The sequence below is a fragment of the Alternaria burnsii genome (assembly GCF_013036055.1).
Source record: "Alternaria burnsii strain CBS107.38 chromosome Unknown 730, whole genome shotgun sequence".
In the NCBI taxonomy this organism is placed as follows: domain Eukaryota; kingdom Fungi; phylum Ascomycota; class Dothideomycetes; order Pleosporales; family Pleosporaceae; genus Alternaria; species Alternaria burnsii.
In genome coordinates, this window is record NW_024066110.1 from 543,183 (window position 1) to 567,675 (window position 24,493).

General features: G+C 51.0%; 8 protein-coding genes across 8 annotated transcripts; 5 read left to right on the forward strand and 3 right to left on the reverse strand.

The window, feature by feature from the left end:
* Positions 1-1,075: 1,075 nt before the first annotated feature.
* GT037_003594 (regulatory protein cys-3) lies at positions 1,076-2,264 on the forward strand (the record flags this gene model as incomplete). Its single annotated transcript, XM_038928641.1, has 2 exons — positions 1,076-1,376; positions 1,708-2,264. 2 exons carry the CDS (start codon positions 1,076-1,078, stop codon positions 2,262-2,264), a joined length of 858 nt encoding a protein of 285 aa, XP_038788348.1.
* A 679-nt stretch (positions 2,265-2,943) lies between these two features.
* Positions 2,944-3,857, reverse strand: GT037_003595 (uncharacterized protein; the record flags this gene model as incomplete). Its single annotated transcript, XM_038928642.1, has 4 exons — positions 2,944-3,225; positions 3,306-3,380; positions 3,437-3,484; positions 3,537-3,857. The coding sequence occupies 4 exons, from the start codon at positions 3,855-3,857 to the stop codon at positions 2,944-2,946; spliced, it is 726 nt and encodes a 241-aa protein (XP_038788349.1).
* A 133-nt stretch (positions 3,858-3,990) lies between these two features.
* Positions 3,991-4,441, forward strand: GT037_003596 (vacuolar transporter chaperone 1; the record flags this gene model as incomplete). Its single annotated transcript, XM_038928643.1, has 2 exons — positions 3,991-4,024; positions 4,080-4,441. 2 exons carry the CDS (start codon positions 3,991-3,993, stop codon positions 4,439-4,441), a joined length of 396 nt encoding a protein of 131 aa, XP_038788350.1.
* A 1,085-nt stretch (positions 4,442-5,526) lies between these two features.
* Positions 5,527-7,400, reverse strand: GT037_003597 (glycosyltransferase family 59 protein; the record flags this gene model as incomplete). Its single annotated transcript, XM_038928644.1, has 5 exons — positions 5,527-6,287; positions 6,335-6,472; positions 6,523-7,103; positions 7,157-7,242; positions 7,290-7,400. 5 exons carry the CDS (start codon positions 7,398-7,400, stop codon positions 5,527-5,529), a joined length of 1,677 nt encoding a protein of 558 aa, XP_038788351.1.
* Positions 7,401-7,580: 180 nt separating this feature from the next.
* Positions 7,581-8,436, forward strand: GT037_003598 (dna replication complex gins protein psf2; the record flags this gene model as incomplete). Its single annotated transcript, XM_038928645.1, has 3 exons — positions 7,581-7,694; positions 7,778-8,277; positions 8,325-8,436. 3 exons carry the CDS (start codon positions 7,581-7,583, stop codon positions 8,434-8,436), a joined length of 726 nt encoding a protein of 241 aa, XP_038788352.1.
* An 8,086-nt stretch (positions 8,437-16,522) lies between these two features.
* Positions 16,523-20,336, forward strand: GT037_003599 (ras guanine-nucleotide exchange protein cdc25p; the record flags this gene model as incomplete). Its single annotated transcript, XM_038928646.1, has 2 exons — positions 16,523-17,137; positions 17,202-20,336. 2 exons carry the CDS (start codon positions 16,523-16,525, stop codon positions 20,334-20,336), a joined length of 3,750 nt encoding a protein of 1,249 aa, XP_038788353.1.
* Positions 20,337-21,215: 879 nt separating this feature from the next.
* GT037_003600 (uncharacterized protein) lies at positions 21,216-21,653 on the forward strand (the record flags this gene model as incomplete). Its single annotated transcript, XM_038928647.1, has 1 exon — positions 21,216-21,653. One exon carries the CDS (start codon positions 21,216-21,218, stop codon positions 21,651-21,653), a length of 438 nt encoding a protein of 145 aa, XP_038788354.1.
* Positions 21,654-21,994: 341 nt separating this feature from the next.
* On the reverse strand, positions 21,995-23,486 carry GT037_003601 (extracellular dioxygenase; the record flags this gene model as incomplete). Its single annotated transcript, XM_038928648.1, has 3 exons — positions 21,995-22,669; positions 22,738-23,192; positions 23,246-23,486. 3 exons carry the CDS (start codon positions 23,484-23,486, stop codon positions 21,995-21,997), a joined length of 1,371 nt encoding a protein of 456 aa, XP_038788355.1.
* Between the last annotated feature and the right edge of the window lie 1,007 nt (positions 23,487-24,493).

A 24,493-nucleotide genomic window follows, 5' to 3' on the forward strand; every position in this document is an offset into this window, starting at 1 on the left:
CTTAGGTGGTCAGGTACCTGGGCGTCTACGTAGCGATGAACTGTTGTTTGTAACATTCAACACAGACCTGTAGATTATGCATTGCCCCCAAAGCTCTCCACCATCAACGTATGTCGTCTGGATGAGTCTTGAGGTCCTTGCGGAGCCGTTTGAAAATGGGTGTAGTGTATTCTTTCCGGTTCAAAGCTACCTAGGTGCACAGTAGTCTCGCTGCACTCCGTCATAGATAACCATTAGGTATTACCAATATTCATGCACTCACAGCTCTCTCCAAGGTAAAGACCGGAGAGACGTTTGTTCCACCAGGATTCTGTTCTGGTGAGGCTCATCAGTACATTCGCTGGCTAGGAATCCCTTACAATTCTTGCCAGATTCAGATGGACACTGATCATATTTTTCTTGCCGAAGATAGCATAATATGCCGCGTGGAAATTGCCGCTTCTTGGATGTGCGATCCGCTCAGGTGTCCGGTCCAGTCTCGGACAAAGACGCTCAAACATGATTCGTCGTCGGCAAGATGTACGTCCTGATTACAAACAACGAATGCTCAGCTGCTGTAGAAACAATACGACGAGCTGACAGTAAGACGACAGTCATGCTGAGTTTCCTTGAGCCAGCAATCCGAAAGGAAGCAGTAGTCATTCACAGTGCTCTCATCTCGAAACCCTGAACTCGGAGAGCGAAAGCTGGAGCCGTTGCGACTCCAACCACACGTGGGGTGAGGCTCGGCGTAAATGCGGCCTGGGGTTTGCGGTCGCTAATAACTCTAGTCACCGACCGCGGGGCTCCCATTGATCGAGAACGCCCTGCGCACTTTGACGTTCATCCACGTCACGATACACACACACACATTGCTCTTGCTTTTTGCACCCTCATCAACGGCTTGTGCAACAGAACCTATACACCAAACCAGCGAACGATTTCAAACGTCGAACCAGGCTCCAGCCGCGCAAAATCAGCTTCGGACACGCAAGCGCGATTGGATCGGGCCTGAGTGGAGCACCATCTCCCAATTCCTCAACAACGACTTCCAGCGATTCTCCCGCTCCATCGTCTGGATAGCAAACATACGCCCATGTCCGCCTACAAAGGCCAGCGAGGGCCCAACGTGTCCCAGTACATCGCGAACCTCAACCAGCTGTCGCCACAGCAGGATCTGCTTGCCGATCCAGCACCCACCGAGGACTTCTCCGACTTCCTGAACGGAGAGTTCTTCGACGTGGACAACGCCCGTAACCCCAGTGTCGACTTCTCTTCTGCCAGTGCTTTTGGCCTTGATTTTGATACCGAGCAAACACAGCCGCTGAAGACCGACGGAGAGTTCCCGCGCAACTCGGGCACCAGCGCCGACGCGAACATGGACTTTAATTTAAATGGTAAGCACATTTCCATGTTCAAAACTGTTCCGTTTTTCAGTCAATGTGGTTGTTACCCATCGAGACTCGTCCGTTTGAATTGTCGCATGGTTCGCATTACTCCGTCCAATAGCAGGCTGGCGAGGCGCATGCAAACCCCGCCCTGTGTGTTGCATGCATCGTCACCCCACACCTCGTACAACAGCCACTCACAAGGCGGCCTATATATGCAGCCATGCATCACTGCAAGCACGTAACTGCTTGTTCCGCTGAGCGAAGAACACCACGCACTCGCATCGCGACTCGAGCACATCATCGTCTAGAATAGCCATGACTGACTTTGATCTGCTAGTAGGCGACTTCCCATTCACCGACTTCAACAACTTCGGTACAACACCAGCGTTTGACCCTTCCATGCCCCTGGCGCACTCTCAGCCTACCCACTACCCGCTCGCACCCAACTACGCCTCACCTGCCTCCTCATTATCTCCTGTTGCCCAAGGCTTTGATCAGTCTTCGAAGAAGCGCAAGCTCGACAATGTCGCTCCCGTCATGCCACAGTCTCTGGACGAGAACGCCCGCGTAGCCGCAGAAGAGGATAAGCGTCGCCGCAACACAGCTGCAAGCGCCCGCTTCCGCATCAAAAAGAAGCAACGTGAGCAAGCTCTCGAGCAGTCCCAAAAGGAAGCGCAGGAGAAGGTCGCCAAACTAGAAGCTACCATCCAGCAACTGCAGACGGAGAACGCATGGCTCAAGGGACTCATCACCGAGAAGAACGGCGGCAAGAGCACTACAGACGAACTCAAGGCACTCATCAACAAGCGCGAGCAAGCCACAAGTGGACGGAGTAGCGGTACGCACACGGATGGCGTAGGCACCTCGATTGAGAGCCAAAAGGCCGATGCCTAAAATACATCCTTTGTTTCTTCTTCTTCCGTCCTTTTTTCTCTGTACCTTTGTTGCTCTCAGTCAAGCTGGTCAATCTTTACTTTTGCGTACTGAGCCCATGTTCTGCTGTGCTGCTTCCACGGTTGGTAGGGTGGGGGTGGAGGATATGCCATATGACTAGGAAGAGTACGCGATCGTATCCATGTAGACGAGCGGATGAATAAGTAGCCGATACCATTTTCAACACATATAATGCCAGATGTTCCAACACAAAGGGAAAAGCCTGTTTTGTCTGCCAAGTATCAAACATGGATTCTGAAGGTGTTTTTCCTGTTTTACATTAATGTGCTCGTGAGGAGAATGCGTTGTAGCGTCCAGGTTATAGCAGGAGACGATGAGTGAAGTAGCAAGTATCAATATAGTAGGTATCAATTCCGCCATGTCGACGGGGAGGGGAAGCGCAAGACTATGCACACTGTGGTTTCAACGCCGTACCCAGGAAGAGAAGAGCAGCAATTTCCAATCAAAAAACAGCCTCAGCTTTCTTCTCGGCCCTCAGCCTCAGGAGGCCACTCACGTAGCTTTCGCTTGGCCCTTGATACGGGCCAGTCTGCATCCTACCCACCTTGTTCGATCGTCTGGATGGAAAATGCAATGGCTCACACCTGGGACCATCAACGCCCTTGGCGCTATTATCCTTCTAGATAGCAATCCAGGTGATGGTAATGACAATGTCCATGCCCTTCTTTTCGGCAGCCTCCCACTTGTAGCTGTATGTGCCGTCCTTCTCGTTGTTCCAGAAGGCGCCAACCGCGCTGTGCATGCCGCGACGACCGTGCTTGTCGGGTTCCGCGGGAGAGCCAATGTGTTGGATGACGGTGCTGTTGGCGATGTACTTGTAGGCAGGCTGCGAGGGAGTTTCAGGGGTGGAGGATTCGGATGAGGGTGTAGTCTTGCTGATGAGCGTCTTGAGGATGTATTGCTAGGGTAAACGTTAGTACATGATGGAGGCGGTTTGACGTCGCGTGCATGGTTGCGCCAGCTAGTCTGTCTAAAACTTACAATGATCTCGCTGTTCCAGTCTCCAACCTTTGTGTGGTCGTATGATTCAGCGGCGCCGATAGCTTGCTCGCAGGCCTGGGTAGTTTGGTTAGCTCATGCAGCCTCATCCAGACGCATGCAGGGCGGCGTACCTGCTGAGCAATTTGCTCCAGTTCAGAGGTAGGAAGCGGTGACGCGGACTGTCTCTTTGTCAGTATACCATAACTTGTGCTTGCCGAGCAAGACACTTACTGCCATGGTGTTGACTGTGCTGTATAGTGATGTTGTGAAATGTGGAGCAGGAGGTTTATCGATGTCTCGAACAGGAATGTAGTGTGATGAGACGTAAATGTCGTGTTTACTCCCAAGGATCAGTGTTTGGACAAAGCTAGCGTCGGCGGCCGGCGTTGGATAGACGTGGCAGGTGCGCAGGTGGCACCCAGGGACCGGGCCATCCCCGCATGCAGCCTCAGAGCCGATGCTGTCACGTGGGCGACATGATAGGCCAAGAGAAGGCGTGAACTTGCATGGGTTTCCCATCGCGACCCGCATCAACGAGAGCTTTGACAGCATTGTGATGCAGACTTCTTTTCCTCGCCTTGTTCCTACCACGAGATTCTTCGTCTGAAGCTGCATCAATACTTGGCCAAAAGTACCTCTGGAAAGCTCGCGTCGCAACATCAGCGGGACCATCACCACCATCGTCATGTCCACCCAACCGCTTCTCCAAACCGCTCCCGGTGCGTCGCGTCCTTCGCTCCGCCCCCCAAAACGCATACTAACACTCTCCTCCAGGCAAGCGCATTGCTCTCCCCACGCGCGTCGAGCCCAAAGTCTTCTTCGCAAACGAGCGCACCTTCCTCTCATGGCTCAACTTCACCGTCATCCTCGGCGGCCTCGCAATCGGCCTGCTTAACTTCGGCGACAAGATTGGCAAGATCTCCGCCGGCCTCTTCACTCTCGTTGCCATGATGGCCATGATTTACGCCCTGTTCACCTTCCACTGGCGCGCAAGGAGCATAAGGCTAAGGGGCCAGGGCGGCTTCGACGACCGACTGGGTCCTACCATTCTGACGATTGCGCTGTTTGCAGCCGTCATTGTCAACTTCGTGCTGAGGTTGACAATGGGTGGTGAGCAACACCACGGCAACAACTAGGAGAGGTACCAGGATGCAACGTGCGCGCAGCAGCTGCCATCACCCAATAGTTTGTGTGCATAGTGGCTCGGGCGCATATGGTCGGGTTCAACGTGGAGGGTCGTGGCAAGAGGCAATAACGGGTCGTCAAAACATACTTGGGGATGCAGAACTAGTGAAGACGACATATCTGGATGAGTTGGAAGGGCGTTTTGTTATTCCGTAACATGGTCATGTTTTCAAGAGTTGTGTACAATTACATAATGACATGCATGTCGAATCGAGGTGCCTGTTGTACCTCTTCTTGTTTTTGTTCTAGTTGCAGCTATGCAAACCACACGTAAAATGGACGCAAAGTACATTTGTTTTAGCTTTACGATCTTTCAGTCTCCTTGAGAGGACCACGTGATAGAGAAAGACAATCTTTACCAGCAGGCGCTTCACTCGCATCGAATCGCTCACCCTGCTGCTCAGAGATGAGCTTCCTATTCCATACGCAAACAAGTAACAGGGACTTCTGTAGCCACTTGCTCACCTTCTGCATGATGTCCTAGGTTTTCTGTGTGTAACGTTTGATAGCTCGGTAAGTCCATGAAGGCTTGGACTACATGCAACACACGGCGTGCTTGTCAAGTAACTCATGATGAATAGAGAACTTTGTCGGCATAATAATGGAGTGTCCTAGCTGCTGGTTTGCTGAGCTAATCTGGTGGTGGGTAAACTCTTATACCGATGAAAAGATTCACCTATAAGAACCAGGGTACGTTAGACTTATCGGTGTGAGCCACGGTAGAAGGAAACACTAATCTAGAGTAAGCAGAAGGTGTAAAAGCGGATGTGCTAACAAGAGCACGTCAAATGATACATTCGTCTGAGAAATAGCTCCTTGAATTCCGGCCGTGTGAGTCCACCCGAGTGAATGCAGACAAGAGAGACAGGAATTACTACGATGATGTTAAGAACTATAGAAGTGTGCCCTTATAATTGGCTTTGCAAATCATGAAAACAACATTGCATTTGATTGGACGTGTTTCACATTTTCAAAGGACTAGTATTGCTACTAGAGCTCACCATTCGACAGCCTCTCTATGGTCCTAGTTCCAGCTCTACCAGATGAACCTCTGCAAGTTACCAGGCTCACTGGACCACGTGAATGTACGATACAAGAAAGTATTTGAGACAGCCGCATTGATAGCGAGCAGCCAAACAGTCTCCAAGACCATACGTACGTCAAGCCCTCTGCTGTTCGACATTACAGCTTGGTTGCAGGGTACGTGTAGCCGCCAGATTATCCATGGAATGATGAAATAACGAGGCTCTACTAGTGGAGCAGTAATGAGTGAGAGCGCAGTGGTCACTAGCCACACAATGACGAAGCTTATCTGGCAAGTAGGGCGACCAGCGTTGTCTTTTGTAAGACTGGCTTTACTTTTCTCCATTGGTGTTTGCTCCTTTTCAGGCGAGACCGGCTGTGGTGGTGAAGCAAGCGCTTGAACAGTAGTCCATGCACATATATAGTATACTGGTACTGCGAGGTACTTCAATGTGGGGTATAGTCGAAGCACCTTGAAGACGTAGAAAACAAAGTGTCTGTTGTCGGCTAAGGTATACGGGTGAATGATGGTATTGAAATTGACTGCAAGGAAGCTGCCGGCTATGAAGAACGCAGTCGTTGCAGTTGTCGGGATTCCGTAGTAAGAGATGTTGAGATGTTCATGGCACAATGTCTGGAGACGTCTCGGTAAGAAAGTGACAGCAGGTCTGAGCAGGGGGCCAATTAATAGTGGTGCCGAGAAGAACATAATGTAAGGCCAGATGTAGAGCATCTGAGGAAGATGAATAGTAGCCGTGTGGGCTGATTTGTCCCCTATCAATGTTAGCTCTTGTCCATACAAAGACGTACTCTACTCTTACCAAGGACAACACTGCCGTTCCAGATTACAAATTCAGTGAACAGAAATAGAAGGGTGATATAAGGTAAGGTGACCTTGAGTACGATCAAAGGTTTCCGTAAGGCTGCAACCACCACAGACAGCAGGAACATGACAACATCTAGGAATACATTAATATCGACCCTGATAGCTGAATACGAGGCGACGTACCATGGAGGCCCGCGTCTTGAACATGACTGTCATAGATTGCACCATCGTTCCAACTGGTCTGTACAGCTGACCTAAGGTCTGAACTTGTTGAGAAAGTTGCCGGCGCATCTTTCTTCAGTGTTTCGATGACCGCAAGCCCAGCGGGGAACACAGCCACCCAAAAGATGTTGGTTTGTCGAAACAGAAGTGCAAAAACTCCCAGTGCTACTGTACTGATCATTCCCACAATAGTTCGCTTTGACATAGAACTCGTCAGGTATGCGCTATATGCGAATAATACCGCCAGAGTTGACATCACATCTGTGTAGTACAACGCAGAGAAGAAGAAGAGAGGGGGGAAGAGTGCAATGTTAAGAGCGGAGTGAACGTCAACCACGAAGGTATGGTCTCTCACAGCAGAGTCGCGCTCTGCACTGTTTTCGTGCTCCTGCAAGCTCTTGCCTGGGTTCTGACGCTTTCGAAGTAGACGCAGAATACTATAACTCATAATCATGATGATACAAAGAGCTTCGGCGTTCAAAAGGCGCAAGGAGGATGTTTCGCAGCCCAATAATGGCTTCGATAATTTGGAGACCAAGTAGCTTTGATCAATCATTAGTCATGTTCGGCCAGCAGGTGTTGTAGGCAATCGTACAGGCCAGGTGGAGTGGTGATCTTCGGATCCCATGAGTAGTCGCCTTTGCAGTACTTCTGGGCTTGGGGGATATGGAAGTACTCATCCTCGTATTCGGTCAGTATTAGAACACGTCGATGTTGGTGGTACATACCAGGTAAGGGTTTGGAACTTCATGTAGCACTTCTGCATACCATAGAGTGGTGATGTACACAATGAATACAATGGCGCTGGGCAAAGCCCACGCCTCGAGTAATAGAGGCATCAGTCTTCTTTGGTTGACTGCTCAAGCAATCGTCTAGGAGAAAGAATGGTGTCAAATGTCAGTGGACAGTTTGAAAGATGCGGGTGATCCTGATTTAGTTAGCTTACCGCGGTCCGGGCGCGTCGCGCATCTCAAAACTTGGACAAACAACTTGGAGTCTCCGATATTACGCGTTGCAACATGGCATTACCTCTTCCGCCGGGGCTGACGCCCCCCGAGATAGCGTTCTTGTGCGAGATGGAGCTCGTCACTGTCATACCGCGGCAGAGACTTGAGGGATTGGAGCTTCTCGGCGTAGGTGTGCCCCTCCACCCCGCCATGCTTGCTTGCTTGTGTATGTGTATTGAGTATAGGTTGTTTATGTTGATCAACCATAGGGACCCATAGAACCCCTCGTTCCTCCGCACCGAACAGACATTCCTCTGTGGCTAGCTCTCCTGCTCAAGCGACAGCGCCGCGCCAACATACTTCCACCGCCATGGCTTAACACGCACTCTCTCAATGCCATCCTCGAACACGAAATCGAATACGCCGAGACCTTCTCCCCACCACCCCGACTACCATCACAGCCCTCGAACAATACACTCCCTATCTCCCCACCGTTCCTACCCAACTCGACAGCAGGAGGAGCACCAGACGCCTTGCCATATCACTGGCTTGAGCTGGGCGAAATGCTGCTCGAAACAGCGTCGGACGACTTCGAGGAGCCAGACAACGTACGGAAACTACTAAGAGGCCTGAGGGAAGTACGAATGGCCAAGCTCAGAAGCGGTGTAGAAGTACTGGATGCAGGAGGCGGTTTCAAAATGAATGGTGTGGGAGGTATGGAGGTAGGAGAAGGAAGGACGTTCATTACTGGCGTGATTGATGGGTTGAGGTGCGTATCATGCATAGCATCAGAAGGTTGGTACTAACCGTCAACAGGAAGATTGCAGCGTCGCGAGAACAGCAACGCAAAGACCGAGACAGAGAGGAGGCAGAAAACGGTTACGCTGGTACAGCCGACTATGACGATGACGAGATGGATATGCAATGAACCCACGCCCTTTCCAATAGCTGTTCTTAAACATCAGCTTCCGAATGGAGTACAAGCTGTACAAGAGCAACTCCCAGAACCCAGCTACGAGCTATCCGCGGCGATATTCGTTGTCACGTCCGTCAATATCTCCTTCGACAACATGGGCGCTTGTTTTCACCATGTGCACGAAACTGGTCGTGTTCTACATCGGCCTCGGCGCATTACTCCAACACTTCTAGTGCATTGCTGACAAGTCATCTTGGATGTCGGCGGCATAACAGAAAGAACGCGGCGCTTGCTGGGTGCCTCGTTCAGGTTTTGGACTCAAAATCTCACTCTGCGGGTTTACGTGCCATGATAGCAAAGATGGACCGTGAGTCCCCAAGATCCATGCTCGAAAGTGACATTTTGAGCACGTATGCCCATATAGGTGTCACTATGGATCATACCTCGTTCAAGATGCTACTCCATTGTGTTGCGTTAGCTAGAGCACTATGGAACAAGGTGTTCCCAAGTCGTAACTTTCATAGTCACGCTACACATCCGCGATTCAATTCACATATCGCTCGGCAATGTTTACTGTTGTATCCGAGTCGAACGCGCTCAGCACGATCAAGACGATCGTTTATACCTAGATAGGCATTTCTTTGCATCCGAGGTATCTGCGAATGTAGCTACTACGCCGGTCTACAGACGCGGTGAACATTGTCCCCGTGACCGACCTTACCTACCCCATGTGTACCGGCAAAAAGTTCCGATGTATGTTTCTAGGGACCCTTTCACAGTCAAGGGATAAGATACCCTCATATGCAAGTCATGGAAATTCGATATCGCCGAGCCTAGAACAAGGAGCTGCCCTGAAGAAGGCCCGTCAAGGCCGTTCCTCGGCCCGCGAACAGCGTTGCGTGACAGCAACACAGGCAATACCCCAAGAGATATTCGATAGCACACATGAACGCCTCGATGCGAAGGGTCATGTCAGCATGCGCGTCATCATAGTCTGTGCAAGGCATCATATCGTTGATCTGGCGGTCTTACGGTCTCATCGGAGGAGGGTTGTGATGAGATTAGAGTGCCGGCGGAGCCGCACGTCGCCATCCAAGCCATCCAAATTGAGTCGAGACTGCAGTACCAAGGTGTGCACGCTCGCTGAAGAAAATTCAGTGCAGCTATACTTGGGCGACCGAGTGAATCACTTCAGCAAGACCGTGTCGTGGACAGGCTATAGGGCAGCAATGCGCGTGACAGCGTCGATCACTACCCACGATGTGCGAACAACTGATTCATGTAGTCTTGGTGGTAGGTGAATCGGCAAGCGATTGGGAGCAGTGTCTTCCTGCGCAACACCCAGATGCGAAAACACACCTGTATGCATGTGGTCATGGCATTACCATGCCAGTGTTGCGTAACGTATCTTTACGACTTATCAAATATGAAACGTTAGTTCAACAACAACAATTTAAACCCTCCAAATTACTGAACAAGTAATCCTATACCCGCTTACCCGCTCTTCAGCCTTCTCGGAAGCACCGACACGTGGTTAAGACATGGATGGGTCTCTCTTCTCTCGGCTCGCTCTGGTTGCACTGTCCACGCATCTATCCCGGCAAATCGACTCCACAACAACAAGCGAACAATCTGTCGCAGTGAGGCTGACAATAAGCTGACGGAACTAGTCACGGCCAAGTATTCCGTCCTATTTTACCGTATAGTAATAACACTCATAACACCATGGAAACTTTCCATCCTTCGAATATGCGCCCAAGAAGCAAGGAAGACGGCGTGACAAAGCATGCACACCCCAAACAGGCATCATGCATGCATGAAAGACACATATGTGCGTGAGTCGCGGCATTCATGCGCGAGGTAATGGACACGGGTACTGGGGTTGTGAGTCGTAAACAAGAAATAGAAAAAATAGGATGATTACGTGAGTATCTTGGATAGAGCGGTAGACTACTACATCGGCGAAGGAGAGCTCGAGAGGATGAGAAGGAAAAAGTAAAGTAAGGTTTCGTGTATGCGATATGCTGGATTGAGAAAGATGGAGCAAGACGAGGGGCGTAAGAAAAGTATATCTATATGCCGTAATTGGGAATGAGTGACATGTGGCGGGCAATGTGAGTGAAGGGAGCCCAGAGGTATCCTGCCATGGGGTGAAAGACAAAAGTACGCTAGCATCATGTTCATTGGTATTGTCTTAGTGATTCGCCCAAGAACATTTTTTTGAGGTTCCAATTCGATCAACCCGCCCTAGGTCGCAGGATCGGATCTCCAAGCTAGCCTTACGGCGGCAATCCCTAGGTGGTCGAGCTTCTGGGCTGATGAAGGAAAGTTTTCGTCATACCACTGGGTATTGAAGTGCATAGTAGTCAACAACACACGTGGCATTGCATCGCATGCCAGAAGCAACACGTTTTCGATTTTTGGTGTGTGAGTAGATCTTGGTCGAGAACGTTAAGGACTACCGTTTCTTCCGAATATCTATGTCGCGTGTGAAAACATTCTTTTGCGTATCGGATTAGAAAACGATAATGCTTGTTGATCCAAAAGCAGAGCATTGTGCATAAGCCCAGGATCTAGAAGTAGCCTTTCCGCCGTTCTTGTCGCAAAAGAAAGCTGATACCGTTGATCTCTCGGTAGTCTTTTTTTTTCTCGTGTCTGACACGTGCGCACGTTACCTACCAAGATTTCCATTCCAAGATCCCATGTCGGACCTTCCCGAGACCATATATCGAACCCGACGCAGCTAGTAAACCTTCACCACCACCATTATCGCAATACCGCACATCGAAATACCACACCCCGATCTCCAAGACTGCAATATCTTACTGGGGTTCCAATAGCAGCGTTCAACATCTCTCCGTCGACTTACTTATTGCAGTAAACAGTAAAGAAAAATGAGGAATGTGAGACAGGCCTCATACACCTCCAGTGTGATCTGATGCCAGCTTTCCTTACGCACCTTACTTTACTACATATGGGTACCTTGCTTGTGTCTATGGCCAGACGAGATTTGAAGCGGAGGTCGTTAATGAAGACATGACAGGGATATTGTAGCTTTTTCCGCGAATAGGCATGAGGCGGATGTACCGGATACTGAGCCTGTGAGCTGCTGTACGGGGAATGGTGAGACGGGGGTCCTGGTATGTGGATTGTAGCTAATGGCGAACTCGTGTTTGCACGATAGCGATACGACATCTGATGAAGGCTATTAGCTGGTGGAGAGGAGCTAGGGTTGGCGAGTTTTACCGTTGCACATTAGCAGCTTGGATGATTGATACCCGTGCGATGATTCCAAGCTACCAAATGGCGCAGCATTGGGGAAAACCATAAGTGTGATTGTTTGTTACAAAGTGGGTTTGCGGCTCAATCATCGATGGATGCAACCTTGCAAGCGCATATACGAAGATGCAGACGCAAGCAGCCCCATCTGTGTGAAATGGGACAGGTTCGCATGCTCATGGCCCTGTGCAGCGTTTCGCCATATGGGTCCAAGTTGCAAAGCGCTGATCAAGGTTCCCATTTTCCATGCCTCATTCTCCTCGTATGCAGATGTGGCGTACTAATAACACCTTAGGGAGATGAAGCGTACTCCGCGGACTACGCCGCAGGCAGAATTCGATTGCAGCAGCGGAGCTGAGATCCTGCAGGAATCACATTTTGCTCCTCAACGTTGTTGAAGAAAAACGCCACATGGCTTCATGCTAAAGAGTTCTTTTGCTTCCTTGAGGCGTATTGCTTTACATGTTTTCCAATGCCGAATCAAGTCCGTACTCGCGCATTCTCACGTGCAGCCAACAGCAAGAACACATTCGATCCTTGGAGAGGACATACTATTGGAGTTGAACGCAACCTTCTGTGAGCACAATCGATCTCTAATCGTGCGTCATGGTTGAATATCGATACGTCGGTAGCAATCATCGCGATTGGGGTCGTACAAGCCATGCTCGCGCAAGCGGAAGAAGCGATGAGATTTGTGGACAACTGCAAGGGATGTGCAAACTGGTTAGATGCTGAGGCTGACGACTCGTACTTACTAACGCCCAGCATCCTGGTTCCACTCGCTTTCCAGGACCTTGGCAATGCCTTTTCCTGTAGCGCTCTGTATACTTCTTGTTGCATACATTGCTCGAAGCAGACGTCAGAAGAGACCGAGTTGTGCACGAAGTAGCCGTCAATCGCCGCTTAGTAGCTCTTTTGCGCCGCCAGCCGTAGACGTGGGCAGTACCACGAAATAATTCGGGGTATTGATCAAAGTTTATGCAGACGCGGCAAACGGTCGCATCCATCGCTCGTCTCATCGCGACCCAGCGCTGCGCCGCATCGTGTTCGTCTATACCACGCCGCAGATGCGCATTCTTCTTCGTTCACATGACTTCCAGCTGCCTTTTGGGACGGTCATTGGTAGCCGAGCCTCGGTAATAGTGCATCGGAGTGATGTCCGTTCTGCAATAGATCCACCGTGCGTACCGCGATGCTGGGTCGGCGTTGGCACTCGCGTGTGGATTGCGGCCTGGGCGTGGAGGCTGGTGGGATGTTTGCAGCGCATCTGTAGAAATGCACTGATATCTAATGCAGACAAGGTTGTCGGCAACTGTACCATCATGTTTACCATGACGTCGTTCTGGAATTACATTATCGACGCTAGTCTCAGCACCCGCACATTGCGCAGCAGTGAAAAGCTGGCTGGCTGCCGGCAGCTAACGTATCCCCGCGGTCGGGAAGTTGGTAACTTTCATGGCCAAGCTACAGCTCCTAGCTTCCTGTGCGGGAGGTTGCTTGATGGCCTGTTTGTGATGAGATTTAGACAGAAAAGGGCCGAGATGTTTGTTAAGTACCTCCAAGTGAGTGAACTACTTTGGAGGCGTCAGAACGATGAAACACTTGTATGCGCCGTCTTCACGCTACCACCGTTAACAGGATTTCGAAATTGTTTACACAACAAAAGCGTCTGCACTATGGACTACTTGCGGTTGAAGATGAGGTAAGGTGGCCTGCAATGTTGATCTGTTGACCTAGACCTCTATTTAGGTCTCGTGCGACAATGGGGAATTTCCAGAATGATGATCAACAACAGTGCCCCTTGTGTTGACATAGTTTAGAGGCTAATCACGTTCGTGTACTCAATAATGCAACTTGACTCGGGGATGTACGGACCGACATGATTGGCATCCGCTGTCATTTGAACATCGCACAAACTCTGACAGGGTCCGCCGCGAACGGGAGTGTCGTCAACCGAAAGACAGCGCTGCTCTGAGTGGCGTCGGTCTTGGGATCTTGTACCACCAAGTTGCCTGGCTAAAGGAGTAAGCAGTGTTTTCGCTTCGCCGAATTCGATAGTCGCTTGGCAATTGTCAGTCCCGAACCTATTTTTGTTGCGACAGCAAGCCCTAAAGAGTTTTGCCCGCTCTTGTTCGCTCAGCGTCGCTCTTCAGTCGTCTCCGGAATGAATGCGTATGTGATAACTTCACAGTACCAGATTGCAAAAGACCATAATGACCGGACGATTAGGATCTTGATCTTGGAAAAACGAAACAACGCTCAGCCGTACCGCGGGAGGAGAGTTCACGGCCCGCGTGCACCCCGATTGGGAAAGCGAAGATGCAGATCGGAGCCTCTTTCGGCATTGAAGTAGGGAGCGTGCCATATCTCAATGTGCCAACAGGGGTAGACAGTTCGAATGAAGTTTTCACCAGGTGATCGACGTCGGGATTGAGCGCATCTCAACTGTGACGATGCGGAGATGCTCGAGGAATGTATCTGGCCGGGTCCAGCCGTAGGATGCTCGATAAAACAGTCGCTCAACAGTGGGGAGCGTCAATACGGTCAATCCCGTAGTGGGGGTTTAGTTCAAGACTAGGACGCCTCGCCGTGGTCTTCGAAGAGCGCACACCGGACGTTTTGTATCATACTGACACCACGGAAAGTAGTATACTTGAACTCTGTTTCGAGCCACGGTGTGCGACTTACTAAGAGTAATAATCAAAACGAAGCAGTTCTGAAATACTATGTAATTCCTGCATTGTCCAAGTTGCATCATTGAGCGTCGAGTGTAGTCATGCAGAGGTATAGTTTAGTGCTTGATATTATCCGTAGTACTGCTAGCCGAAATCCGACTTGTGCTGATCGTTTTCTGATTGAAAAGGCGAACAAGTGGTATATGTGGTGCTGGTTAAGGCGTTGATGAGAACAACAGCAAGGATATGTTCTTGCCAGTCTAACACCTTGAAACCGGCATGTGATACTCGGTAGGGATGTTGTCGTCAGGTCGCCGTCTTTATGTGCATGCTGCTTAAAATCGTCACAGGCGCAGATCTATTGCTCTTAGTGGGGACGAGGCGGGTCGTCGCTTCGATCCTACAACTGCCGGGGGATGAGTCCCATATCGAAAATGACGTTTGCGGCCGCTGGGCATTATTGCATGGCAATTCGGTTCTTGTGTGGTTGGAGATGGCAAACTGATACTAGACGGCATAGGCCCGATTGACTCTTCCTCAGTTCCGACCGTTCGGGGGATTCTAAACGGAGGCTTGCAGTGGTGCAGCCGTACGGACAGCAATATCTTGACATTTGTGCATACGGCCAATAGGACGGACTGCGGGCTCTGAAGAAGAAATTTGGGCTAGGATGATTGGGAGCAGTGCACTTGAGCCGGGGAAGATGAGCCGGCGGAAGGTGCCAAGACAAGTTAGAGACGGCGCAAGCAGAGGGGTGATCTTTGCTGCATCCAGACATCGAGTCTGCGACCGGGGAGAAGGTTCGCAGTGGGTCGACAAGCCTGATGCTGCAGGTCCTGGCTCGCGTCCGCGCGTGTGCGTGTGCTCTGCGGGTCTTGATGCAGGCGACGGTATGTTGTTATGCTTTGAGCGCAACCAACATGGGAGTCTCTGCCTACTGAGTGGCGATGTGATGGCATCGACAAAGATTGTCTTTCGCCTTCTGCCAGTCGCCGCCGACAATGGATGCGATGCGCACTGTTGGCTCTTCCCGACGTCGAAGGCCATGGGCGGATCGGCTGGGTGAATGCAGTCAGTGCGTGCACGGTATCTCAACATAGGGACCGGGCAAGGGAGAAGTGCCGGGGACAAGTCCTGGCCTCGCTCGCCAGCACGGTCTCGCCGTCGCGATTAAGGATGCTTGCGGGCTATAGTCGAGGTTGGGAGCAGGCCGCATCCCACATGCGCCAACGCTCCGTTAGCCCTGGCTCAACCCCCCTGCAACGCCTGACAGAAGGCCCCTGTCCTGTTCACACGAAGCTTTTCTCGAGTAGGTGGGCGGTAGGATCCTCCATCGGGATGTGATAATAACAGGACCATCCGTCTACTGTGGAGAAAGGCAATGTTGCGCTGTTCCATTGCATCTTGGTCGCCATCCTCTAACTCTCTGCTGGCAGCGTCTGTTTTCTTTTTGGTCGCTCTTTCCCTCGCTTGGGCCGCGACTACCTCACGAACCGTTGGAAGGAACCCCACGCTCCCCTGCAGAGGCAAGCACGACCCTTGCACGCCTCTAGGTCCATCCTGCTCTGCTATCGCCATTACAAGACAGCGGTCCTTCCCCAGCTGCAGCCCCTCGTTCAAGTTAGCTCTAGAGCTTTCACTCTCAAACACCTGCATACGTCCACGAGAGACAGACGGCGTCTGAGCTTCTACCTTGCTACCGTCTTTGTGTAACGGAAACGGCGCTCGTCCCAGCGTCAGCGAATCCAGTACTGCGTTTCACGACAAACACCACGACGACAGGCCAATTCGTCGGCCTCGAATCCACATCGGGTAATTGCATTCACTGCAGCATCAGTCACTTGCTTCACTATCTAGCATTCACATTACCGTGCGCTAGCCATCGGGTACGTCAGGCTCCGTTTGTCGCATCTTATCCGTTAACATGCAAACAGTACGACCTTTCAACATAGACTTCAATTATCACACATAATCTTAATCGTGTGCGATTGACCAACCTATCTTACCTTTCTATCAATCTACCTGGGCGACTACCAGATGCTTGGGACGTGTGCTAGCCGAAGTGCAACGTCCAGCTAGACGACTACAAGGAGCATCTCACTTCAACATCTCATCCGCTTCACGTACTTGTCATGGATACCGTCATGGATACCGACATGGCGTCATTCGTTCCCGAGCAAGAAGAGATGGATAAGCGATCGAGCGCACTAGTAGCGCCACTGAACATTCAGAAGTCACCAAGAAGGTCGCGATCGCGTGTCGGTCGGGGCGTTTTCGGTCACAGCAGGCAGTCGTCCTCAAGAGGAACTCTATCGAGCCGGTCGCAATCACAGATATCGCCTCCTCTAACACCCAAGACTTCCAGCGAGGCTATGGCTCAACAGCAGCAGGAGCAGCAGCATCCTCAACCCGTCTTCCACAATTACCTCCGCGCATTTTACCATTACAGCCCAAGCTCAACGGTATCCTCGTCGACCGACGAATCTTCCATCACCGTCGCCATCAACCAAGGCGACGTTATCCTTGTTCATTCCGTTCATCCTAATGGTTGGGCTGATGGTACACTCTTAGCTTCAGGGGCCCGCGGGTGGCTGCCCACCAATTACTGCGAACCTTATGACAATCCAATAATCCGGAACCTGTTAACCGCGTTAACGTATCTCTGGGATTTGGTGCGCGATGGAGAGAATGGCGATCTCGGTGCATTTTCGAGACAAGATTATGTAAAGGGCATGATTGTTGGCGTGCGCCTGTTTCTCGTAAGTGGACTCAGTAACGGGGTAAACGGAGCGTGTTTCTAGCTCATTCACTAACTTCTATCAGGAAAGGACTGAATGCTTGCAGAAAGACTCACGCCTCATCCTCACCCATGTAAGCTTACGGCGTATGCGGAAAGCTCTCTTGGGAGATTTGTCCACACTAGTCAAAACAGCCAAGACCTTGCAAGAGGCCTTGCAATCGAACGAACTCCAGGTTCCCGTGTTCGAGCACATGGACGAGCTTGTTTTCAAATCATTTAAGCTGGTCACCCGGGCCGTCCGGTTCCTCGACATATGGACAACGGACGCAGTGGCGCTGTCGCTTTTCGAGCTTGGCGACGCAAGTAGTCATCGACCACTCACCCCGCCGTCCGACTCAGTCGACGCTGCTGTGGAACCAACAGAAACATCAGCTCCTGCTGGCGAGAACAGACTTCTGGCGAACGGCTGCGACTCTCCAGTCACACAAGGTACACCATCTGCACACGACGACTGGTACAGCGCAACCGCACACCCCTCACGAAACCTGAATCGCCTATCGGTTGCCTTTTCTTTGCCTTCAGAGCCAGACTCTCTTCAATCACCGGTACTGCCTTCGCGCTCATCAGTCCAGTCGAAACGTGTTTCTGTGACGCACCGATTGTCGTACACCGGTAAATCAGCAAGTGCACGTAAAGGAAACTTAGCCACTGAGAAGCTGAACGCCGCACACGACGCTTTCTTGGGCTACATTGGTTCTTTCATCGGGCTGCACCTCCAATCACGGTCTTCTGAAGAGCTCGCCCAGATTACCCGACACTCCGTTGTTGCGTGTCGCCAACTACTCAAAGTCGTCGAAGAAGTATGGGAACGAGACTCGCGAAGATCCGAACAGCTGGGAGAAGCACGAGATACCATGTATACCCGTTTGACCGACCTAGTGCAAGCGACCAAGGACATGTTCGTGAATGCCGACACTGATGTTGAAGAGGTGGTAGCGCCCGAGGCAGGGAAGCAGATCGTCGCTGCTGCCACAAGCTGTGTTCGCTCTGCTGGTGACTGTGTCACCAAAGCTAGAGTAGTGATTGAAAGGATTGGTGACTTCGAGTTTGAAGCTGAGCCTGCTGGTCTAGGGCTGTCAGAAACGATGTTCAACGAGCCCGATACGGAGAACCAAGTGTCCACGGTTGAGTCCGCCTCGCCGAAGCCTACGGATACCGTTCTAGAGACGAACAAACCACTACCCGCTACGCCAATTGAGCAAAGTGAGATGCCTCCACCACTAGTCATCTCAGAATCGAAGCCACTTCCTGAGGTGCCGCAACCCTCACCTCTCGATACCAACAGACTCAGCCTTCAACCATCGACCCAGTCCGTCATTGTCGAGAGCCCAACTGCTGTGTCGTTCAGATCGTCCCGATCATCGTTGCCTCCTCTCAATGCGGTACCAACTCCGTCACTACCTCCGCCTCACGCATCTGACTCCGTCGAGAGTCCCATAAGCACGGCCCAGGAAAGTTTCGCTGGTTCTACTAAAACTGATAGCATCTACGTTTCTGTGAATGACGGAAGCAGCACCTACTTCAGTGCCCAAGGTGATTCTGGAAGCATTCTTTCGCACACATCGACACGTGCTACCACACCAGATCATTCGCCTACGAAGAAGGAGAGTTGCCAGACTTTAATCAGCAGCTTCGGCAGTTCCTCCGAGCTTCGATCTTTAGCAAGTGAGGATGTCGCTGCTGGCGAAGAGCACTTGTTGGAGACTACCTACGTGCATGAATTGATCTATAACAAGGAAGGTCAAATCTCTGGCGGTTCCCTTCCAGCGCTCGTAGAGCAGCTGACCACTTTCGAGTCTACTCCAGACGTCATCTTCGTCAACGCCTTCTATCTTACTTTCCGTCTCTTCACAACACCGCTCGATCTGGCGCAGTGCCTTATCGACCGTTTTGACTACATCGGCAGCAGTCAGACAGTTGGAGTTCCGGTCCGTCTCCGTGTCTATAATGTCTTCAAGGGTTGGCTAGAAAGCCATTGGTGTGGCGAGAGTGACTCCGCTGCTCTGGGCGTGATCCTTGCGTTTGCAACTGGAAAGCTCCGTGCAGCCATGCCTGCTGCTGGCAAAAGACTCGCCGAACTGACTTCCAAGGTGACAGAAGTAAGGGCCGGAGCTCTTGTACCTCGCTTGGTGTCTTCAATCAGCAAGACGGGTGCTTCAAACCCAGCTTTCACCCTTGCTGATAGCAACGTTCCGTCACCAATTGTAACCAAGAGCCAACTTAACGCCTTGCGAAGTAGTAAAGAGGGCAGAACGCAGTGCAGCATCCTGGACTTCGATCCTCTAGAGCTTGCCAGACAGTTCACCATTATCGAGTCGAGGCTCTTCTGTGCCATTCAGCCCGAAGAGCTCCTTGCCTTGGAATGGACAAAGAAGAAAGATTCCAAGGCTCGCAACGTCAAAGCGATGTCAACTCTCTCGACCGACCTGGCAAACTTGGTTGCCGATACCATTTTGCAGCTTGAGGATGCAAAGAAACGCGCAATCGTTATCAAACAATGGGTCAAGGTTGCGGCGAAGTGCTTGGAGCTCAACAACTACGACTCACTGATGGCCATCATCTGCTCGCTCAACTCTTCCATGGTCATGCGTCTCAAGCGTACCTGGGAGCTTGTATCCGCAAAGACCAAGACTCGTTTAGACGAACTCAAAGCGATTACCGACGTGGGACGCAACTATGCGGTGCTCCGACAGCGTCTGCAGAACCACATCGCGCCATGCATTCCGTTCGTCGGCATCTATCTTACCGATCTCACTTTTATTGATGTCGGAAACGGCACCACGCGACAGCTTCCTGGTGACTCTGGTTCTGACAGCGTCTCTGTCATCAACTTCGACAAACACATGAAGACAGCCAAGATTATTGGTCAGCTTCAATCATTCCAAGTCCCTTACCGGCTAGCTGCCATCCCAGAGATGCAGGAATGGATGGAGAGCCAGATCCAGCGAATGCGTGCAAGCGATCAGGCCAATGTCCAAAGCTATTACCGTCGATCGCTGCTTCTCGAACCGCGAGAGGCACAGCACTCCGTAAGAGGCTCACCATCTATTGACAACAGTGCGCAAAGCACCTTTTCGACAGAAAGTCGAACCAATTCGAAAGATAAGTTCGAGTTTCTGAACTTCAACTTCTCCACCGCGAACCTGAAGGGTTCATAGACATGTATACTGCGCTTCATTGCGCCCTTCTTCATCAAACGCCTCTGGATGGCGACTTGCCCGACATACCTTAATGTTTGCGTTTTTACTGCATCTGTTCTTGCCCTTTACGTCACGGACACTTACGATACCAATGCCGGAGTCTCTTTTGTTTGTTCTATACCACTTCAGCGATTTCCTTTCTGGGAGGCACATTCATATTTTGCGACGGCAGCTTACAGATATCTGCACAACATTTGATACCTTTTGCATAGCTACTGAGGCTTCTAAAAGCCTGCGTCAGCCGGTTCTTTGGCGTTGGGAAGAGGAAAGAGGTCGCTGTCACGGCAAACGGTGTGTTGCTGCGATCGAGCGCTAAAAAAAGCGTTACAAGAATGAGCATTGGAAGACAAAAGGTGTTTTTGTACTCATAGAACCACATGTAGAGTGGTCCATCAGACTGGTAGCTCTCCTCTGAATGAAAAAAAAAAATCTTCAACTCAAAGATCGCCCGTCCACAGCCATACATGCAAGTTGTGAATGATTTTAGGGTTTATCAAACGGAAGAGTCCTATCAAGGAGCCTGTGCCGGATAAGTTGTTGTAACGAACAATCGAGGCAGAGAAATGAATTTTGCTGTATCTTGTGACTCCAGTGACGAAACATACCATAGATACCTCAGATAAATTTCTTATAGTACCATTTAGGGACATATGGGTTCTATCTAGGTTGATCACAGAGGGCTGGGCTCTTGCCTTCGGGGTGAGATTTCCATGCGGGGTTAAAGCTAGCGATCGGAACCAATGTGCTACCCCTCTATGCCACCATCGCGTCGCACAACCACCCGCCCATCTGCAACACTTCCCTACTCGTCCACATATGCGCTCGCACATACTCACGATGTCAACACAAGAACTCCTAGTCGATGTACGCTCCCCCAGTGAGTTCTCCACCGGCTACCTCACCTCCGACATCGCACCTACCGTAAACATCGAGTACCAAATCATCGATCAATTACCCGAAATATACGCTGCAAAAGGCATAGTCGTGGGGAAGGATGATGCAGTCACACTGTATTGTCGCAGTGGTAGACGCTCAAACATTGCATTGGGGAGACTGAAGGAGCTAGGGTTCAAGAGGGTGAGGGATATTGGGGGGTTTGAAGAAGCGAGGAAGGTTTTGGATCGCGAGCAGGTGCAAAGACAGTTAGATGCTGAAATGAAGAAGAGCATGGGACAGACGGCCAAAGAGGCAGGGAAAGAAGACGACCCTAAGAAACATGTTAGGGTTAAGAGCTTCGGCGCATTGGTGGATGGGCTGAAAGCGCTTGAGAACTAAGAAGCGCAGGACAAGACGGAGGGCTGATAATGCATGGGAACCTTCGAAGAATACGATCACGTCAACACTCACGACTAGGCCTCCAATCGATCGTTACACGAAGCGACAATATGGACAGGAGTGGTATGGAAATGCGAATGTCGGAGCACGAGTCCGATTGATTCGATATGATATACAGGTAAATAAATGCTCCCTCAAATGAGTGTGTCAAAGTTGGCTCCCCCTGATCCTCAAAACTGCTGCGTCCTCAGCACTCCTGCTAACTAGCTATGTAGTTCTACAATAATGGTGTCTCTACACGTCCTCTGATCACCTACACATTGCTTTGGAAAGAGAAGCTGTTAGTACTGTCCTTGAACATGGGTGTTATGTCGGTTCCGCTGCTTCTCTTCGTTGGCATGGTCTTGGTGGCCCTTACCACGTCCATGTCCACCCTGAGGAGCGTCAGAAGGCATAGTAACTCCAGCGGCGCCAGGGGTGATCTCACTGGCAACTGAGGACGCGGCTGATGAAGCAACAGCGGTACTCAGTGACGAGACAACCGTGGTACTCATGCCTGACTCTACAGCATTTCCTGAAGGCATGGCTCCCGTAGGCATAACAGTACCAGAAGGCATAGTACCGTTTGGAGCACCGCCAGGACCGCCGCCCATACCACCAGAATTCTCGTTCTCAACACCTCCCTCTTCAGTCCAGTATGCCGCGGGGGTGATGTTGTAAGAGTTGGTCGAGTCCATGCCGAACGCCAACCAGCCAAAGAGACCCTCAGAGATGTCATCGCCCAGCATGACGTACTCCACGAATGGATCAACATCCTCGGCTTCTTCAGCGAGGATAGAGTCATCCGAGTTCGAAGTAAGTTCCTGTTCGTTGCTAGCATAGGGTTCTACCGTGTCGGCGAGTGTGATAAGGTCCTGATCGAAGAACATCTGTCCCACGTGTGTGATGTGGCCGCCCGAGAGGGTCGAGTTGGCGTTTACGGTTGCGTTGAGTCTGGACATGACGTGGATATGCGTCTATAATACAGTCGTTAGTTGGTATGAATTATGCAAGAAGAAGATCACGCGGAACGGTGAGGACTTACAGCACGGCCGGTGTAATGTCCTGGGAAGATGGTCTGAAACACAACAACACCGTTTTCGTCGCTCTGCTGGATGCCACGCAATGCAGTGTTCTGCAAGTTTGACTCGTCATCTTCACCAACCCCGTTACCTTGAGCCACAACACCAGAGTACACACCAGTGGCGTTGCAGTGCCACATCTCGAGGTAAGCCTGGGGAACAGGTTCACATGTGTTCACATCGATGATCTGGATGTCCAACGTCATAGGGATGCCCTCTTGGTTTTCGGTAACGTCTTCTCGCACAAGCTCGCCTTCAACCCAGTAAGGACCTTGTGTGACTTCAGGTGTAAGAATGCAGGAGTTGTTTCCTGCAAAGAGAGTGGCGGGATCGGTGTTGGCAGTCACGCCAGTCATGTTCGACTTGTGATCGGTAGCAAGCACAGTATCAAGGTCACGGATGCGCAGGTATGGCTTGTCTGCTCAATACATCAGCTTCCAGTCTAGGGACTCTTCTCGGGAACAAACGTACCTTGGGCGATGGCCCGCTTAGCTCGAAGCTTTTCCACCATGGCGCTGCGACGAGCGTGCATAGTGATATCGTTACCACGCGCCTTGAGTGTATCATCGCAGTGCGCAAGAGACCGCTTGTTGTTCGCCAAGTAGGCTCTTCGCTCAGCAGCGTCTCGCGCATGCTGTGCAGCACTTTCGCCTGGGTGTGCGAGAGAGCTCTGAGCCAAGAAGGCGACACTGATAAGGGTGGTAAGCTTCATGATAGACAGTCGCTTAGTGAACTCGTGAACTAATATAAAGAAGGAAAGCGATGGCGATGGAGACTTAGATTGCTACCGACCACTGACTTTATATCTGCAGCTCCTTAGCCTCCCTAGGGTCTCTAGATCACGACGTCGATGATGGAAACGAAACAGAAACATGGTGTTCGTCCTCCTATCCTTGACCCATACCCATGCCCTGCATGATTCTCTTCGACCTGTACGAGTCGTCACAAGCATACGCAAGACATGCTACTCTTTCGTAGCCTCAGCCGGGCTTGGCGACATGAAGGTCTGGGAGTATGTACGCTTGGACCCACCATTGGATCACTTTCTATCATATTTGCTTGGTGTTGTATATGACCGTTGATGTGATATGAAGCGCGCGTGTACATACCCAAGTGAATTCGCCGCAATCATAACCCATGATGCAGTTTCCATTGTCGGCCAGAACATTATCACGATACAACCGGTCACAAAGCCCCATAGTTGACATCTACATGCCGAGCCTCAATGTCAATTTCAAGCTGCAGAAGAACCCCATCAATTCAAACCACTAGCCTCGCATCTCCCCATGCCCGTTCTTCCAGCCCTGAACAACACGGCTAGTCAGCCACGTAAGCCTCCAATGATACACCACGCAACTCAAAGCAAATCGGACCCAATTAAATCAAGAGACCAGATCTCATCGCTTGTAGTTTGGTCTCCAACGTCTCTGTGTACAGTCGACATGCCTTACGTATGTGCGGGTCGAGCATCGGTAGGTTCCGCCGAAGAAGACGCGTACACATGTCTTGGCAAACACTTCCAGCACCCAACTCTACTACTTTTGAGGTCAAGCGCGCTTCGGGAGAGCCGCATACCCAGCGTGAAACTCTAGATTGACCAATGAGGCGCTTCTTGATTATGTAGGTGATAGTTCTTGTTCAAGGCAAATTCCGGGCATGAGGCTTGGCGGGCTGTGCTTGCGTAGGTGTGCTCGGAGGCTTGCGCGTGGGTAAGAGACG